Raw genomic sequence first — 18,203 nt, 5'->3', positions numbered from 1 at the left:
CCAGGGCCCGGCAGAGAACTGGTCCTGCTGGATGCTGGAGAGAGCCACCAGGAGCCTAGAGTGGCCCGCTGCCTCCGGCTGCAGCTCCCCCTGCAGGCCTGGACCCTGAGCCACCGTGTTGCTTCCCAGGGCATGTGTGGCGGAACCCCAGCTGGACCCAGGTGAGCGCACAGAGAGCGCCAGCTTCCCACAGGCTCTTTCTATGGCTTGATATTTGCAGTTGACCAATTTCTATCTTCTTTGCCCTCTGGCCACACTCACCACCCCAGCCACACCCAGAGACTGAAACTCTCCATCACTACTCAGCCGGGAGATTCCACCCCCAGTCTCTCCTGTGCCCTGCCCTCCTGCCCCCTTGGAGGCCACCTCCTGCCCCCAGGGGCCTCAAGCCCAGGATCTGAACCCTGGACCCGCCCCCCTGGGTCGCCTCCACCGGCTGCCAGCTGTTTGTAGAAGGAGTAAGTTAATTTGACCAACAAGCTTTCTTTTCTCCTGGGCTGCTGGTGTTTCACGGCAACGTGACTCAGTGGAGCTCTGAGGAAGGAGCCGGGAAAGATGTTCAGACCAAAGCGAGACCCGGAACAGTGCTCAAACACGGCCGCAGCTGGAGGAGCAAAGGCAGGACCGGAATGTGACTTCCGGCCTGCCCAGAGGCCACATGACTGTGAGTGGACTCTGCCCTGGAGCCTTGGGTAGGGAAGGGACCTGACCTGGAGGCTGGGCTGGCCGGTACCCCTTGCCCGAGGCTGCGGTGCTCCTTTATTCTGCGCTCTGCTGTCCCTTAGAACAGAGCCTCCTGTCCTGCCACACCACCACCCAGCCCACCCCGGAAAGGGAAGCAGAGCTTTCCCCAGGCCAGGAGGAAGAGGAAGGGGAGAGGGTGAGGCCCTCCGACCTGCTGGTGGCGGTCTCTCGCGCTCTGGGAGTGAACGACCTGGGGACAGGTGAGCCTCTGCCTGCTTTGCAGAGGGTCCGTGTGCGCGTGCTTGTTGCGTGTCTGTGATGTGCCCTGGTGCGCATCGTCCCAGGCCAGGGCTGTGCCTGTTTGGCTCCTGTCCGGCTCACTGGGTTGGAGGCCCTGAAGGAGTCCTGGAGGATCCCAGGGGACGGCCTGCAGTGTGCCCTGCTGGCGCTCGGCCAACAGGACAGTCACGTTGGTGGGCTTGCCAGGGTTCCTCCTTAGGACTCTTTTTACCTCTATCTTGCTTTTGCTCTTCTGTATTAAGTAGTCGCACTGTTGTGAACGTGAGCGAATGGAGGCATAGGCAGCTGCGGGGGTTCTTCCCCAGCCTGGAGGGAGGACCCCAGGAGCAGCCCCTGCAGCCTTAACCGGACCCTCCCCAAGTGAAGACCTGGCTGGGGTTGCTCTCCTTCTTCCTGTGGTGGGAGAAAGGTGTGCTTGGGAGGGAGGCAGCAGCCAGTGGACTCACAGAGAATCTTCTGACGCCTCGGGCAGCTCCAGAGCTGGGCCAGAGGCCGGACTCCCAGTTTGCTCTTTGAACCGAGGGCTCCCACCTCCTATTGTTGAAATGCTTGCCACACAATCACCCTGAAAATGCTTATTGCAGAGAAAAAAGGTTAAGTCAAGTCAACATCCAGTAAGAGGTTGTAGGAATCTGTGTGGCCATGGACACTGTGGCCTAGCAGCCCAGGGGGCTGTGTGGACCCCTGCCTTTGATGTTATGTTTAAGGTTCTGGAGTCTTTTTTTTTTAAAGGCAGGATGTAGGCTTTTGTTAAAACTATGGGATTTGGTTTGCTTTGAAGGTGCATGAGAAATAAAATGGGTGAAATTACCTTTTGTGGTGGTATTGAGGGTGTGGGATTATGGTAGTTTCCTATTTTACATATTGACAATATGTTTGTATTTAAAGACACACACACATGCACAGGCACACGCTGGGTTCAATCCCCAGCACCAAATATATATATCGAGAAAAGGGCACTCTACCACTGAGCTGCCACCCCAGCTGTTTTATTTTTATTTTTTTGAGTCAGGTTCTTGTTAATTTGCCCAGGCTGGCCTTGAACTTGTGATCCTTGTGCCTCAGCTTCCTGAGCCACTGGGATTACAGGTGGGTGCCACCGTGCCTATCGAAGAGTATTTTTTTAAAATGTAGAGATATATTTGACCCAAGCAATAGGAAGCTGGTGTCTATCACAGTAGCAGGGCATTCATCCATGTGCCACCTCTCCAGGTTCATTCAGACATGTTTGGGTCAAAGATTTTCTTGACTTTTAAGATGGATTTTATTACTATGGGAATAATAGCCAGGAAACCCTGGAGGAACCCCTTTGGCTGCTTGGGAGTGGCTCCTGCCAGTGTGTTAGGACTTCCTGTGTAAATCCCAGTGCTTTTCTCCTCAGCAGAGCTCTTGTGTACCTGTCAAGAAACAACTATTAAAGCAGGGTGCAGTGGCTCAGGAGGCTGAGGCAGGAGGAACACAAGTTCAAAGCCAACCTCAGCAACTTAGCAGGACCCTCTCTCAAAATAAAAAATTAAAAGTGCTAGGGATGGGGCTCAGTGGTTACGTGCCCCTGGGTTCAGTCCCTGGTACCAAAAAAAAAAACAAAAAAAAAACAAGCAAGACTCCCACCATCCCAGCTATCTAGGAGGCTGAGGCAGGAGGATCTCAAGATCAAGACCGGCCTGGGCAACTTAGTGAGACCCTGCCTCAAAATAAAAATTAAAAAATTGAGGATGTAGCTCCGTGGTGGGGAGCCCCTGAGTTCAATCCCAGTTTACACACACAAAACAAAACACAAACAAAAAAACCCCCAAGTATTAGCCCAGGTGGGGCTGGAAAGTTAAAAGATTCCATTCTTAAAAGTGGTCTCTCGGTTCAATGTCCAATACAGGGGGAAAAAAGAGGCGGGGTGCTTCTCAGTGTGGGTGGACTCGCGGCTGAACCTCTCTTGGTTGGGGGTCAGATGGTGTCCCCTGCAGGCTGGCGCTGCTGCGCTTACTGCCATTCTCCACTGAAGGCTGGAGGATGCTAGTGCCCAGCTAGTGGGCAGAGGAGGCGCAGGCACTGGGCACTGCTCTCTGTGCTGTTGTCTTGGGAAAGCTGCAGGCCCCAGGGTGGGGTCACGTGGGTCCACGGCTTCCTGCTCAGCCTCCTAGGCCCAGTGCAGACCGCCAGGTGGGGCTCAGAGCAAGGCTGCCCCGCTCCCCCAGGGCGAGGGCCTCGGGCTCCACCCCTGCAGCCTCATCTGAGTGCTGTGTGCAGGGTGGCCTGCAAGTGGCCCAAGGAAGCTCCTGCAGTGCCGCTGGCCTCTTCCTCCTCCTTCTGCAGGTGCCCCAGGCACTCCGTGACAAGCTCCAGGTGCAACTACCATAAAAGCCACAGGGCAGAAACAGCCGTCTGTCCAGGTACAACTTGCCAATCCCTCATTCAGGAGGCATTTCCTGAACACCTACTATACATACGTTCAGTGAACACAGTGCTTGCCCTTATCAGCAGTTATAGCCCAGGGAGAGAGAAGTCACTTATAATTAACATATAATCAAACCCAGACCATTCCAGTCAAGAACAGAGCAGGGAAGAGCAGGCTCCACAGTGGCAGATGCGCTGGTCTGTTGCGTTGACCATTACTCATGGGGCAGACACACGTGGATGGCAGCTGTGGGATCAGAGGAGGCTGCTGCAGAAGAGAGGTTTACACCACCCTGAGCAAGAGGCAAGTAGACCCAGGACCTTATGGAGGCAAAATCCCAGGTGTGTTTGACAGTGGGGTTGCTGGATGATCCCGGTGGCATCTGCACTTTGAGGCCTTCTTATCTTCCGTGGTCTTATCAGCGTTCTGGACTCTGGTCTGCGCTTTGGCTGGCAGGCGTGGCTTGTCAGGAGGTGGCGTTGTGTTCCTGAGGCTGGCTGATTTCAGAGGTGCTTTCCGCTTGTTGATGGTGTGGATTTGACTTTTGAATTAGAGTCGAGTCTCTAGAATGGGTCAGACATCTGAGGAAGGAACTGCTTTGAGCTGCATCGGTGGGCACTGGCAAGGGGAGTGGGCCTTTCCAGGACCCTCGCTGGGCTGCTGTGGGTTTGAAAAATGAGGACATTCCAGGGTGGCCAGCCAGGGCCGGGCTGCTGTCTTCCTTGGGCAGACCTGGTCCTGCCCTCCCTAGCCACTCTTGTTCTCCCGTAGGCCCCAAGCAACGGTCCTCAGTTCAGGCAAACATTTCAAAATACAGGTGCTGGGTAACGCACTCTTCCTCAGAGCTCCACTTTGTCCCTCTTCCAGCCATCCCTTAGGTGTTTATTGAGCACCTACTATGCTATTACCAGGCCTGAAGAAAACAGACAAAATCCTAAAGGTTCTCAGCCTTGGTTACATACTGGGAACACCTAGGTACCTTTTTTTTAAACATGAATGAAGAGCTTAAACAATTAGTTTTTATTTCTGATTCTTCTCTGAAGTTAGCAATGCAGTGCATGGGAATCCCACAAGGCTCCCCCCTGAGATGGGCTCAGGCATGCTGGCCATTCACCCCCTTCTGTGTGCGGAGCCCTTTCCCCAGGGCAGAGGGCCCTTGCCCTTCCCCCAGGCTCCTTCACTGACCAGGCTCACTGGGATTCAGGCCTCGGGCCTTTCCTCCCAGCTCTGTTCCTTCCCTCCGGTGGCCTCTCACACCCAGCCTTTCCCACTGAGGTCACGGCGGGAAAGAGGTCACAGACAGGCCCAGCTGTCCCATGATGGGTGCAGACATTGATTGGGGGGTTCTCTCTTCCTAGAAGTGGCCCAGATCAGAAACAGGGGTGACATTTGAATGTCACCATCTTGCAGCCCCTTGGCGACACATTGCAGAGAGATAAGCAGATGTGCTCAGCACACTCATGAAGCATTCTTACCAAGAAGTAGCGTGTGCCTGATCCAATCTCACCATGCAGGGCCCACAGGAAGGTGCTCAATGACCACACGGGTGCCATCGGGAAACCTGGGCAGGAACACTGCAAGACAGCCGCTTCCTCAGCAGTGACCGCTAAGGAAAGGGGCTCCACCTCTCCACAGAGGTCTGCTTTAGCCTGGCCAGGAGGTTTGGCCGTGCGGGTGGCAAGATTGGCCAGATCTGGTTACCGCAGGAGTTGGGGCTGGGTCCCCGGTCCCTGGCTCTTCTCCGCTGGAGTGTGTGGGTGGAAGTTTCTACAGTTGACAAGTGTGCAGGATCGCCTGCACCTGCCTGGCCGGGGAGCGGGTTTCCTGCAGGGCCTGGCGCTGGGTGTGAGGTTCTGGAGACGACAGGAAGACTGGAACATGCCGGGCCCCGGGGAGAGCACTTTCCAGGGAGCCGCTTTGAAACAGTGAAGTGTGGCAGCGGTAGCTGGAGCAGGTCTTTGCTGTCCAGGTCTGTCCCTTCATCCGTGGGCCTCCGGGCTCAGCTCCTTTTGCTCCTCACAGCAGATGCCAGATAGATCCTGCCTGCCAGCTTCCAGCCGGGGAGATGGGGGCTGGGTGCAGAGCGGGCAGGGGCCAGTCCAGGGCGCCTCCGACTGGGCTCTGCTCAAGCACCTGTGCTCCACCCGGAAGCAGCCAAGGACAGCCGCTGACACAACCTGGCCTCAGACACCCAGCCTGACTCAGTCGTGGCTCTTTCAGGGCGTGGCTCACATGGATGGACTCCCCGTGCCCAGGCCTGCCCCTGGCCAGCCCTGCGTCTCTAAGCTCGTCCTCCTGGGAAGCGGTTCCGTGGGCAAGTCCAGCTTGGTGCTCCGGTACGTGAAGGACGACTTCAAGAGTGTCCTGCCAACTGTGGGATGTGAGTGCAGGGCAGAGTGGGAAGCCCACATGGGCAGATGGGGTGGGCACCCTGGAACCCCACAGTTCTGGAGTCCCCAGCTGCATGCACCCAGCATGTGCAGGGGTGCAGGGTGGGGGTGGCTGAGGCAAGCAGAACAGAATCCAGCAGGGCAGGTACGTGTCCATGCCTGCTCAGGTGCCAGCCCAGCTGGGGTCTGCAGAGGGTGGAGATTCAGGGTCAGTTCTCTGGCCCAGGGTGGTGCAAGGGATAGTCTGGTGAAAGGGGACCCAGAGAAGCACTTGCCTGGCTCTGCCCACTGAGCTACCCAACCGGCCTGCGAACCCCGCTCCTTGTTAATTTTTCTCAAGAGAGGCTCCCTTTCTGCCTGGACTTGGTTTTCTAGCCTGGCCTGGATTGGGGAGGGCCAGTGAGCAATGAGGGGGGACAGGGAGGGAAGACTGTCTCCCTGTGCTTCTTAAGGAGGCACCTCACAGTTCTCAGAGCTGAGTGTCTCAGAGCATCTGCAGGCTGTTGGCCCTTCACGTCCTCTGGGGACATCCTGCCTGGCTGCCATATCTGTTCCCACTGAAATATGGAGCCTGGGAGTCGGGGACAGCATGCTGGGAAGCAGAACTTCCGCTTAGACTGGCAAGTAAGCAGCTGGCTTTTCTCACGTTTGTTCACTCCCTTGACAAGGGTCTGAGCATGGACTTGGTTCCTGGCCTGCATCGGGCATGGAAGGTTCCATAGCAAGATGAAAAGACATACCAAACAGAGAAACTGGCTACAGAATGCAGCACAGCACACTGCAAACAGGGTGTCCTTCCTTCTCCCTGGAGGGTGGCTCCTGGAGGCCCCAGGGCCAGTGGGGAGAAGGGTGGGAAGTGACCAGCAAGGGGCTGCTCCAAAGGGAGTTGGGAGGACCGTGAGGGGCCCACCTGGGCCATGAGCAGGAGAATCCACTCCATTAGCCCAAGATGCTGGGCGTGGCTTCTTCTCAAAATACAGCTAAGCACTGAGCGAAGCCTGAGTGATCAGAGGCCACAGGATGAAACCCAGATGGTGAGGGCCATGTCCCTGGGTGACTAGGGACATGCTGTAGAGAGAGGAAGCAGGGACCAGGCTCTGGGGTTGGAGTTCACTCTAATGCAGAGATCTGCAGACTGGCTCCTGGCCAGACGGCCCCAGCCTGCTTTTAGAGTGGGAACAGCTGTGCTTGCTGGTCACACCTGCTCCGGAACGATGGTCTTCCTTTGTTCACCCTCACGTAGCAGCAGCACTTGGCAGTCGCAGTGGTGACCTGTGGCCCACAAAGGCCACAGTACCCGCTGCAGTGCCAATGACAGGGTTTGTGACCTGCCCTAGCAGAGTCTGCAGGGTCAGTGCCCTGGAGGCAGCAGGGACCCATGGATACAGGCAGGGCAGTGATGTGCTGGGGGTGGAGGGGGGTTCTGGAGATCCCCTGAGATGTGCACGTGGCTCAGCAGTAGGGTGGGGAGGATCTGGCATGTGCTGCTCCCTGAGCCTCGGGGGTGGGGCCAGGCACCTGCACTTGCCAGAGGAGGGAGCAGAGCCCTGCAGTGGGGTGAGGCCCTGTGTTGCAGGAGACAGACTGGCCGGTGGAGAGGCAGTGAGCGGAGGAGGAGAGCTCCTGAGTTATCTCACACTGGTGGCCCAGAGGAAAACACGACTCCAAATTTTGAGCCTTGATCCAGTTTCTCACATTTACAGGCTGGTCGGCCTCATCTTAGACCCATCCTATCATTGGGACTTTTGTCCTCTTTAAAAAAATTCCCAATCTGAAGTCCCGTGCGGAGTCTCTAATGTGAAGCTGCTCACAGAAACAGGGAGGAAGAAAGGGCTGTTCACAGGCAGCTGGGCATCTCAGGAGGGAGTGGGCAGACTCCTAGGGCAGTTGTCAACAAGCCCAAGGTGGTGCCCTCGGCTAACTAGGCTTCCTGGAGAAAGGCTGAGGGAGCGGCCCCGCCCCCGGCCCCGCCCCCACCCAGGCGGCGGTCTCACCGGCCCCTCCCCAGGCGACGGTCTCACCGACCCTTCCCAGGCAGCAGTCTCTGGCTGTGGTGTTTCGTGGTCTCACCCCACCAGGTCTGGTTTTGCCTTCAGCCTGCCACCCTGCTCTCGGGCTCCTTCCCTTGCAGCAGGCCAGGGGCCAGGCATCTGCCTCAGCTCGTCCTCACTGTCCCTCGCTCTCCTGTCTTTAGGGGGATGTCCAGGGTCAGGAGTGTGGACAGGAGCTGTCCTCTCTGGCCCCTGAAGCCATCTTCCGTGGTCTGTCCCCTCCCTCAGGCCTGGGCTTGTCTCTGCAGAGGGAAGACCCCTTTTCTGGTCAGGACTCTGCCCACGATGCTGTGGCCTTTGTCCCCACTGTGGTCCCAGCGGACACTGAGTAGAAGGGAGGCGGAGGACATCAGGTTAGGTTAGTGCTGCACCCACCCTGCTCGCTAAGCATGGCGTCCTCGGTTCACCTAGCCAGTGGTGCCCCAGCATTGGATGCGGGTCCTGTGGGAACAGTGGCCTCATTCCATCCTAGTGTCTGTGTAAGGCGAGCCCCCACAGGCCTCAGACTCAGGGTCGGTGCCTCCACAGCTGTGGCTGCCTTTGGGAATCAGGACATTGTAACGGTCACCCTGCAATGTAAGCAATGCTGTGCTATTGTTCTGTGTGCCGTCATTGTGTATTGTTTTGTGTCACTGTGTTAGGTATGATGCTGTTCTTGCTCTTTTATTGGCAGTGGACTTTCCGGGTTCTCGGTGAGGAGGTGGAATGATGTCTCTCTCTTTGGCCTTTGGCTTGGGGAGGGGCCCTCTGAGGTGACACTCCATTTCTTTGTTCACGTGTGGCTTTCATCAGTGAGGGTGAGGGCTGCAGAGCCAGTGGTGTGTCTCTGGGGACTGTGGGTCCTGACCTGTGCTATCCTTGTTCCCAGAGCAAGGATGGGGCCGGGGCCCTTGGTGTCTCAGATGGAGCCACTTCCAGGCAGGGCCAGCTCTGGGGTCCTCTGGGAGATTGGGTCCCTCAGGGTGTGGCTCTGCAGGGCTCGACTGGGGGTGGGCACCAGCAGGGCTCCAGGACAGAGTTCCCTGGTCACCTCTGGGGAAGATGTGGCCACCCCAAGGAAGCAGGAGAAGATGCAAAGACTAGCCAAGTTCCCAAGCTGAGACGCCCAAGGGCCATCCACAGGAGCAGAGCCAGCAGGTCTCCCAGGGGCCACCTTTTAACTCCTGCCACCCAGAGGGTCAGTCCCACTGCAGAGGGTGCCTGATGGAGGGGACAGGGCACCCTGGGCAGGAGTAGCCACTGGCCAGGACAGGCTGCCACCACCCAGGGCTCCCCAGGGATCACCCCTCCCCAGTCCCACTGGCCCCAGGCAGCGTGTGCTGGCCCATTTCCCTGCCCTGCAGGGGCCGTCCTGGACACGCCTTGTGTTGTGCATGCAAGCCCAAACTCCCCCAGGGCCAATAGGGCTTTATACACCAAGGGGACAGTGACAAACTTGTGCGGAGCACATGGGACATGACCAGCGCACTTCCCTGTGAAACTCAGAACTCTGCCGATGTCCTTGGACCCCTGTGTGTGTGCATTTCATGCTCCAGCCTCTCTGCAGGTTGTCATTTTTACTAAATGGTGAGTGCTACAGAGAGGGTTCAAATGAGTGGATTCTGAAAGGTAACGCAGCGCAGGCGCAGTCCAGTCGGTGCAAAGGAGCCCGCGTCGGGGCACCCCCTCTGCTGCACTCTGAGTTCCTGTCCTCTTGTTCAGTGTCCACTGGGGCTTCGGGAAGCAGGCAGAGGAGGAGGAAACCGCTGTACCTCAGTGGGCTGGGATAGGACAGCGCCAGGGGCCGCCAGCTCACGCAGTAGTTCATCAACACCAGGCCGTTGTGCTATCTGGACCAGTGTATTCTAGAAACTACATAAATATATAAATCTCTGGCTTTTGGCCCCATCTGGCCCCACTTATTGCCAATATCATTTTGGGTAAAATCTCCAAAAGTGTCTGGATTTCTTAGAAATTTACTTATTTATTTTTGTGGTGCTGGGGATTAAACCCAGGTCCCCTCACAGGTTAGGCCAGTGCTCTGCCCCCGAGTGACACCCCCAGTCCTTTTTACTTTGTTTTCAGACAGTGTCTGACTAAGTTGCCCAGGCTGGCCTTGAACTTGTGATCCTCCGGTTGCAGACTCCCAAGTAGCTGGGATTACAGGCCTACCCCGCTGCTCTGTGTGGAATGTGACTATCGATCACATTTGGCTGTAGTTGCAAAGGTGTAGGAAATAGGGTCGGTGGCATTTTGAAAGTAGAAGGTGGTACTTGTGTGCTCTCTCCCGGGCTGGAGCAGCTGCCCTGGGCCCAGGTTGCCTCAGAAACTTGCACAGGACCCACCGGACAGGCCTCTGAAGCTGAGGGAGAACCTGATTAAGCCCCATAGCTTCTTGCTTTGGTGGCTTCCTTAAGTGGACTTTCCCTCAAGTCATGGTTGGGAGGTCACATGATCTCTTGAGGCTCCCACTAGCTTTGCCACAGAGCACCCCCGGACCCGGGACCGTGACGGTAAGGACACCTCGGTTACTTCTCAGGACTCCCAGGTGACTCTTGTCAAAAACACCGACTCCTCACTTGGGCCTCATAGGCTCTGACGGGGACCTCTCCATGTGAGGAGGCCCCAAGCTTACCCTCATTCATGGTGATACCGCCATGTTCAGAAAACGCATCCAGGAAGAGCCCCGGAGCTGGATGGCACATGAGCAGACGGTGCTGCCCCTCCGACCTCCTTTCTCCACACCTTCCGTCGCCCCCTGGATCCCGCAGACAGGCCCAAAGCTATGCTCAGGAGGCAGATTCGAGACTGGGTGTCCCCTCCGTGCTCGGCCACCTGCAAGTACTCTTTCTCCTCAGCTCCTCGGCTGGTGCCTGGCCGCTGTGCGGAGGGCCGTGTGCGCTGGCGGGACGGCACGTCCCTCCCCTCTCCAGGGAAGGTGTGGTTCTGGGTTCAGTGAACAGCCAGCTCTGACTCTGGCGCCTGTTGCTTGGACTACGTACCCTGCGCTCCTTGTGAGTTTATTGGGTTTTTGCATCGATCTAAACTCAACTGTTGGCCACCATTTTTGAAGTGGAAAAGAGAAAGGTGAGAGGCTAAGGTTGGTAAGTGGAAGACTGAATCTGAGCTTTGTCCACATGCTGCCTGGCTGTGAAGCCTGGATTCAAAGTCAGACATGTGATCTGCAATGGTAGGGCAGACAGCCCAGGGTGCGGGCAGTGACTCCAGGGGCCGCCAAGCAGGCGGGAAGAGGAAGTCGAAGTTGGCGCACCAGAAACACTGCCGCCGGTCTTCTCATGCAGTTCTGTAGCCACCTGGGTAGTGGGTACCATTTGCTGGCCTTAGAGAAGAGGAAACTGAGACCCCGGGAGTTTAAGCAAGTTACCTAAGTCCACACTGTGGTCCTGCCCAGGGCCCACAGATGGCCTGCATCTAGGGAGCCGACTGTGCTGGGTGGTTCATGTTCGGGCTTGACAGGGGCCTGTGTGAGCTACAGCCACTAATCCAACCATCCAGACAGGGCCGCTGTGTGGACTGAGCACGTTAGTCTGACCTTGAATCCACAGCCCTGCAGGAAAATGCTGGATGCATGGGCAGAAGAGCTTATAGCTACCTCTGTCGAGGACCCAGCCCAACTCCATTCTCCTGGAGAGAATCAGGATCTTCCTGCTCCGTGCTGGAATTCTCTGTTCAGCCCTGAGCTCTGTCTGTGGTGGAGCTGTGTCCCCCAATGATATTGCTAAGTCCTAACCCCAGAGCCTGTGAGTGTGACCTTAGGGTCTTTGCAGACATAATGAGTTGAGATGAGATCATCCTGGACTTAGGATGTTCCCCAGTCCAGTGCCTGGTGTCCTTGTAAAAAGAGGAGGGAACACAGGGACACAGAGGGGAAGGCCATGTGTAGATGGAGACCGAGGTTGGGGTGAGGTGTCTACAAGCCAAGGAGCACTGAGGGATGCTGGCCGCCCCTACGGTGGAGAGAGACAGGAATGGCTTCAGCCTCAAAACCCCCAGAAGGAGCAGCCCCTGTCCCCCAGAACTGAAGAATAAATTTCCATTGTTTAAAGTCCCCCAGTTTGTGGCCATTTGTTCCTGCAGCCCCAGGACAGTCATGCAGTGTCCTGGGAGTGGAAGTTTTAGTTTTGAACATGTGGCTGCCAGAATCTCTCCAACAGGCTCCAAACCTACCCTGGGTGTGGGTGGGCAGGATAGGGTGCTGGCAGGAGCCCGTTGGTCCCTGCTGACCCCTTCACGCCCTGACACCTTCCCCTCCTGAACTCTTGCCCTCTGATTCCCCCTTTGAGCCACACACGACGGCACAAAACATTTTGCTGCTATTAAATGATGAGTTTAAAACACTTCACTTTGGAAAGCTTTGGGAAAAAATCTCAAATGAGCGGGGATTGCCCAACCTGCTCCAGGGCTCGCGGTAGACCTGGTGGAATGATTCAGTAGGTGCACGGCTACCACAGTCCTGCCCCCGGCTCACTCTTCCTAGGTGCACAGCTACGACAGTCCTGCCCCCGGCTCACTCTTCCTGGGGCAGCAGAGAACGTGGAAGGCTGCAGCGGAACATCCCTCGCTGCCCTGAGGACCGTTGCTGGGCGCCTCTGCAGACAGTGGGGGGCTTTCTAGGTGGAGAAGTGGAAGGCCACCAAGTGGGAGCTGCCGAGGAGCGGGGCTGGCATGCAGGGGTGACAGGAAGGTGGGCGAGGTCGGCTGCTGGTGGATCCGAGGGCCTCCCTGCAGGACGGGCTGGGGAGCAGAGTGGCTAGAGGAGCAGGGTGCAGGTCCCCGAGCCGCGCTCCTGGCTGGAAGCCCGAGCTGCGTGGGCTCCTGGGTCGTGGAGCCCTCTTCCCAGCCGGACGCGCCTCCTCCTCTCAGCGAACTCCCGCCGCCCTGTTTCAGGTGCCTTCTTCACAAAGGTGGTGGATTTGGGAGCCTCGTCTCTGAAGCTCGAGATCTGGGACACGGCTGGCCAGGAGAAGTACCGCAGCGTCTGCCACCTCTACTTCAGGGGCGCCAGCGCCGCTCTGTTGGTGTACGATATCACCAGGAAGGTAGGGCTGCCCTCCAGGTGGACCCGGCTTCTCCAGGGGTCCGCCCTCTTCTCCCAGGTGGTGCAGCCGTCTGCGGGAGGAATCGGGTCCTGTGCTGTGCCACCCTCTGTGGTGCGCCCTGGTCACCTGACTGCCCTACCTCTTGCGTGGGCTCTGCGCCTCCATACAGGGCACGGCCCTCCACCCTCACTAGTCCTGGAGTGTGGGGAGACGGCGGGGCTGCTCCAGACAACCCCCTGTGCACCCCACGCCCTGGGAGGCAGGAACCAGCCATGTGGGGGTGGGGGAGTGGCAGTAGCCTGGGGGAGTGCGCAGGGTGGGATGCAGGGAGGGTGGGCCTTGTGGCTTGGCCCAGGCCTGTGGAAAGCAGGTCCTCAGCAGCCTTGCTGTGGCGTGGAAGGGCTGCAGGGAGGGTGGAAACCTCTTCCTTGGTCTTTGGGGTACTGCAGTTAGGAGCGGGGTGAGGGGTGGTGACCACTTCCCCCAGCTTTCCTGCACAAAATGGTCCTAGGGTCAAGCACCCTGTGGTCCCTCCTCCTGGGCCCCTGCAGCCGGCTGCCTGGCTGCAGAGACCAGCCAGGGTGGGAGCAGGCGGGTCACCCTCCCAAAGGAACGAGAAGCCCTGTGGGCCTGGGCCCCCACGGTGTCCCGAGATATTCCCCCAACCCTTGCCAGGCCGCCCACTTTCCTGGAGCTGGAAACCACTGCGGACCCCGAAGCCTTTCCTCTCTTCCTAGGATTCCTTCCACAAGGCCCAGCAGTGGCTGGCAGACCTGGAGAAGGAGCTGCACCCAGGGGAGGTCGTGGTGATGCTGGTCGGCAACAAGACGGACCTCGGCGCGCAGCGGGAGGTGACCTTCCAGGTGCCGTTCAGCCCTGTGTGTGTGTGTGTGTGTGTGTGTGTGTGAAGCCCCACCCGCAGACCTGGGTTGCCACCCACAGGCTCACACGTGCACACCCACACCATACCTGAGGCATGCCGTGCACACGCCCACACGCCTGCACCTGCACACACACCCCACACTCACACACAGGTCCACACATGCAGGCACACTGCTACTCACACCCGTGCTTGCACCCCACACACCCGTCCTTGCACGCATGCACATGCACACACACACCTGTGCACTCCTGTGCACCCCCTACTTTCCACCTTAGTGTCCCTTTTGGCCAAAGATGTCTGGTCCTTCTGGAGGGCGCAGCTGGCTCACCTGTGGAGAGCCGGGACCCGCCCGGCCTTCCCGGGAGCTGGCCCAGAGTCCCTGGCTGGGGCGTGGGGCCTCCCCTCCAGCCTCAAGTCCTGACTGGTTGCCTGGTGTCTTCCTGCCTCCTTGGGAGATGTGGGTTTTCATGTCTTTTCCTTGTTTTTGACATCTTATTGAAGAGGGTCAAATGATCAAATCCAAGCTTCTTTGGTAGGAACTGTGCAAGGGACAGAAACTTCAAAAAGTTGCAGTTTTTCTATGAGATGACACGCAGCAGAGTAAACGCTGCAGAGACAGGGGTGACGTGCAAGGAGGCAAGGCTGCCGTGGCCTCGTGCCCGCGTCCGTGTGGGCGGCGTGGGCATGTTGCAAGCGTGTGTAGGGGTGTGTGTGTGCATCGAGGGTCTGTGGCGTGCAGGTGTGTGTGGGCACCTGTGTGTGGGAGTCAGCCCTCTGTGCCTGAGTTCACATCCGCAGCCTCACCAGCCACGGATCTAAAAGAAATTGTGTGTGTACTAAATGTGTACAGGCGGTTTTCTCATCCTTTGTCCCTAAATAACACAGCACGACAACTATTTTGACAGCACTTCCATTGTGTTAGCGTCGCGGTGATCGAGAGATGGTTTAAAGTACGCAAGAGCAGGTCTATGCACACGGCACCGTGTTACAGAAGGGCCTTGGGCATCAGGGCATTGGTGTCTTCAGGGGTCCTGGAACCTGTCCACTTGGATATTGGGGTGCCACTCGTCGGCGTGTGTGGGAGGACACTGATGTGGGGGTGCACGTGCACACATGCATACAGCAGTGTGTGCACATTGGTGTGGGAGCGGGCTGGGTTTCAGGACAGGCTTTCCTCAGGGTAGGCAGAGAAGGAGGGGTGGTGCGGGAGGCAGGCGTGGGGGCATGGGCGGCAGGAGAGGGCAGGGTCCTGCCGAGAAGGCCCTCTGGGCTAGAGAACAGAGCCCTTGGTGTGGGGCATTAGCCACGGCAGCGTTGGTCTAGAGGCAGCAGTGGGTCCCTAGAGGATTGTGACAGGAATAGGACCTGGTGGTGACTCAGGGAGGGACCTGGAGGCAGCCAGGCCAGCTGGGAGAGCAGAGCCAGGCAGAGACCCGAGGCTTCGTTCTGCTCTGTCCAGCCGGGGGCATTGCTGCCTCAGCTCTCCCAGCCCCTCTGCTGTGGGCAGTGCCAGACTCGCCTATGGCCCAGACGTGCGGTGGTGTGGATCCCCCGGGAGTGTCCACTGGGGCCTGGGCCATACATCAGCTCTGGGTCTCCCTGTGCCATGGGCCCTAGAGACAAAGGCAACTGCTCAGAGGGAGGGCGCTCAGGGCAGAGCTGAAGATGCTCTCTCGACCCCAAAGGGCCAGGGCAGGTGGGAGCAGGCAGGGTCCCGGGAGGCGGCACCCAGGCTGGTACTCTAGGCAAGCTCTCTACCACTGAGCTGCATCCCCTGCCCTGAACTGTCACTTTCAAATGATTCTGCCTTCGCAAAGAGAGCACAGACGTTCCACGTGCTTCTGCAAACGCCAACGTCTTGCGTGACGGCAGGACCGTCACCCCTGCTCACTACGCTGCAGCTCTTACGCAGCCCACTCCTTTTCCCACTGATGTCCTGTTGTTGGCAGGAGCAGCTGCTCCCAGATCTGGCCACTGAGGGTCCTTGGAGCTGGCCTCTGTGTCCCTCCAACCTGTGAGTGTCCCTGTCACTGTGAGCTCTTCCGAATTTTCTGGCTCATGGTCTTCTTTCCTGGAATTGGTCATTCACTGAGGGGCCTGGTTCTCAATTTTGGGGAATTCATTTAGAAACCAGCATCCAGGTGTTGGGTGTGCTCATGGCCGAGGGGAGAAGACCACGGGCTTTACCCCGAAGGCCTCCAGGGGACCAACCGGCAGGGGTGGGCTGACTCAGGGCTCTGATGAGCGGGACCTGGCTCCGAGGTGGTGACAGGGAACAGGGAAGCAGGATGAAGATTCCAGGGAATTTGGGAGAAGGTAGAGGAGCAAGGGGAGGTGGCGTCAGTCGGAGCCTTGGGGGGCACCCAAGCTGGGTCCCTCTGCCAACTCAGTCGTGGAGGAGGTGGGGGTGGCAGACAAAGCTGCCCGCTGGGCCAGGCTGGTGAGTTTGGCAGCCCCGCGAGCATAGGAGCTGAAGTTACCGCGTGGGGAGGGAGGAGAAGGCAGGTTCGGAGACTCAACCTGCCAACCTGAGAAGCCAAGTGGAGGGGATGCAGAACTGCCCCAGGGCTGTGACCGGGCAAGCCAGTTGGCAGAGACCTGGGCTGCCAGCTCAATGTGAGATGGTATGGGGACGTCCCCTGCTGGCCCCTCCTAAGGCAACCAGGAGCTCCTCTTGTTGGGAGAGGCCAGGAGGCTTGGGGAGAGTGGGCAGGGGGAGACCCCACTCCTAGGTGACCCTGACTCCTAGGCAGGGCCCTGGCCTCTCCTTCCTGGTCACATGTGTCTCTGCTCTGATTTCTCCACTTAGCCTGACCCTGGCAGGGAGCAGAAGCCCTGCTCTGCCCCCCGCTCCTCCCTCGCCTCTGCCTGCTGGACGGCCACGGCCACGGGAGGCTCCTTCCCTGTCCGGCTCCAGGAGCCCCCTCCAGCGCCACCCCTCCCCTCCCTGCGTCCCTCCCTCTTGGTCCTGGGCCGGCTGCTCCAGGGGTACCAAGAGCCAGAGCTTGGGACCAGAAGGAACGCAAATTGGGTTCTCCAAGGGCCTGTGGTGCTTCTGGGGTGTTTGAGCTGGAAGTCAGTGGTGTCCTCGGAAACTCACAGAACCCCTTGTTTCCCCTCAGGAAGGGAAGGAGTTTGCCGAGAGCAACAGGTTGCTGTTCATGGAAACTTCCGCCAAGCTGAACCTCCAGGTGTCCGAGGTCTTCTGCGCCGTGGGTGAGTGAGTGGCAGCCCACAGGCCAGATGAGGCGGCTGGGACCCAAGAGTGTCCTGGGGGCTGGGGGGTGAGCAGGAGGGACAGGGAGTCCTTGGTTCATGGCTCTGGGGGGTGTCTGGTGGGGTCTGGGCTGCTCCGCCCGCAGGCTCCGCTGACCTGGGGGATTCTGTCCCCAGCCAACACTCCTTCTGTCTTTCACAGCTCAAGAGCTACTGCGGAGAGAAGTCAGGCAGAGCCACAGCCCCCAGGGGGACCCAGCCGTGGTTCTTAAGGAGGGTCCTGCCCGGCAGGCCAAATGCTGCGCCCGTTAGAAGCGCCGCTCCAGGGGGCCACGGGAGGACGTCCATGGCCGGGCCTGGGGGAGCCTCCAGGGTGAGCCACTGTCAGTCGGCTCTCCATCAGCTGTCCTTCTCGACTGGTGCTGGACTGTGCCTAAGGGCTGGCGCCTCTGGAAGTCGGGACCCTTTACCACAGCCACTTACCATGGCTGGTGGGGATTGTTGGGGAGGGTGTGGCGTCAAATGACTCTCAGAAGACTGTGGGCCCAACGCAGCAGATCCCACCTGGTTCCTGGTCCTGCCAGTCACCTCATCGGCTGCTTTGTCACCTGGCATGGAGGGTTTGCATGAGACAGAGAGGACACAGGGCCACAGCGATGGTGGACAGACACCTCCATCTGGCTGGGGCTGGGCCACCTGGTTCTGGGTGTCAGGGGGGAGCAGGCCCCGCGGGAGGTGGCAGTACCCGGGGAAATGAGCCATGGCCCAGGCGGCGGCACTCAGGCCTGGTCCTGGGGAGGATACCAGCGACGGGTGGCTGGGGTGGACGTAGGCAGCCATGGTCCTGCCAGGAGAGCAGAGGGTTGGACTTTGACTCCAAGGTGTCAGTTGTGACCTTGAAGCATCTTTTTTTCTAAAAATTAAACCGCTTTGAATGATTTGGCTCTGGGCGTGTTTGGAAGGGTGAGCTGGGCGCAGCCTGGTGGACTGTGATGTCCGGGGCACCCCAGGGGCTCCTGAGCTGCACGGAGGGAGGCGTGACTGGGTGGGGTGCCTCTCTGATGACACCTGACGTGTGGCCCCCTGAGACTACTTGGCTTTATGGAGAAGCCTGTCCTGGTTTGGGGAGGTGGACTCCAGGTGACTTCTCTGTTGGACCCCTCTTGACACTTGATGCACAAGGGGAAGGTGTTCCAAAGGGGAGGCATCGGGGTGATTTCACCTGATCTCTGGCTCCACAGTACGCAG

The 18,203-nt window shown here is 58.4% G+C and overlaps 1 protein-coding gene across 2 annotated transcripts; it reads left to right on the top strand.

The window, feature by feature from the left end:
- Positions 1 to 683: 683 nt before the first annotated feature.
- On the top strand, positions 684 to 17,893 carry Rab17 (RAB17, member RAS oncogene family). Of its 2 annotated transcripts, none has more exons than XM_047542725.1 (6): positions 684 to 944; positions 5,597 to 5,712; positions 12,705 to 12,856; positions 13,594 to 13,719; positions 16,862 to 16,955; positions 17,158 to 17,893. In XM_047542725.1, exons 2-6 carry the CDS (start codon positions 5,613 to 5,615, stop codon positions 17,265 to 17,267), a joined length of 582 nt encoding a protein of 193 aa, XP_047398681.1. In that variant the 5' UTR covers positions 684 to 944; positions 5,597 to 5,612; the 3' UTR covers positions 17,268 to 17,893. The 2 variants fall into 2 exon arrangements, with proteins under 2 accessions (XP_047398681.1, XP_047398680.1); XM_047542724.1 differs by having other exon boundaries at positions 5,597 to 5,756.
- Positions 17,894 to 18,203: the final 310 nt, after the last annotated feature.

The sequence above is a fragment of the Sciurus carolinensis genome, chromosome 3, assembly GCF_902686445.1.
Source record: "Sciurus carolinensis chromosome 3, mSciCar1.2, whole genome shotgun sequence".
In the NCBI taxonomy this organism is placed as follows: Eukaryota; Metazoa; Chordata; class Mammalia; order Rodentia; family Sciuridae; genus Sciurus; species Sciurus carolinensis.
This window is presented reverse-complemented; position numbering and strand designations above follow the sequence as displayed.

Excerpts from the sequence above, each read along its gene's own strand:
- Rab17 (XM_047542724.1), top strand. The coding sequence starts at position 5,609 with ATGGATGGACTCCCCGTGCCCAGGCCTGCCCCTGGCCAGCCCTGCGTC. Across the intron at positions 12,857-13,593 it reads TGTACGATATCACCAGGAAG|GATTCCTTCCACAAGGCCCA; the intron begins GTAGGGCTGCCC and ends CTCTCTTCCTAG. Across the intron at positions 16,956-17,157 it reads CGAGGTCTTCTGCGCCGTGG|CTCAAGAGCTACTGCGGAGA; the intron begins GTGAGTGAGTGG and ends TGTCTTTCACAG.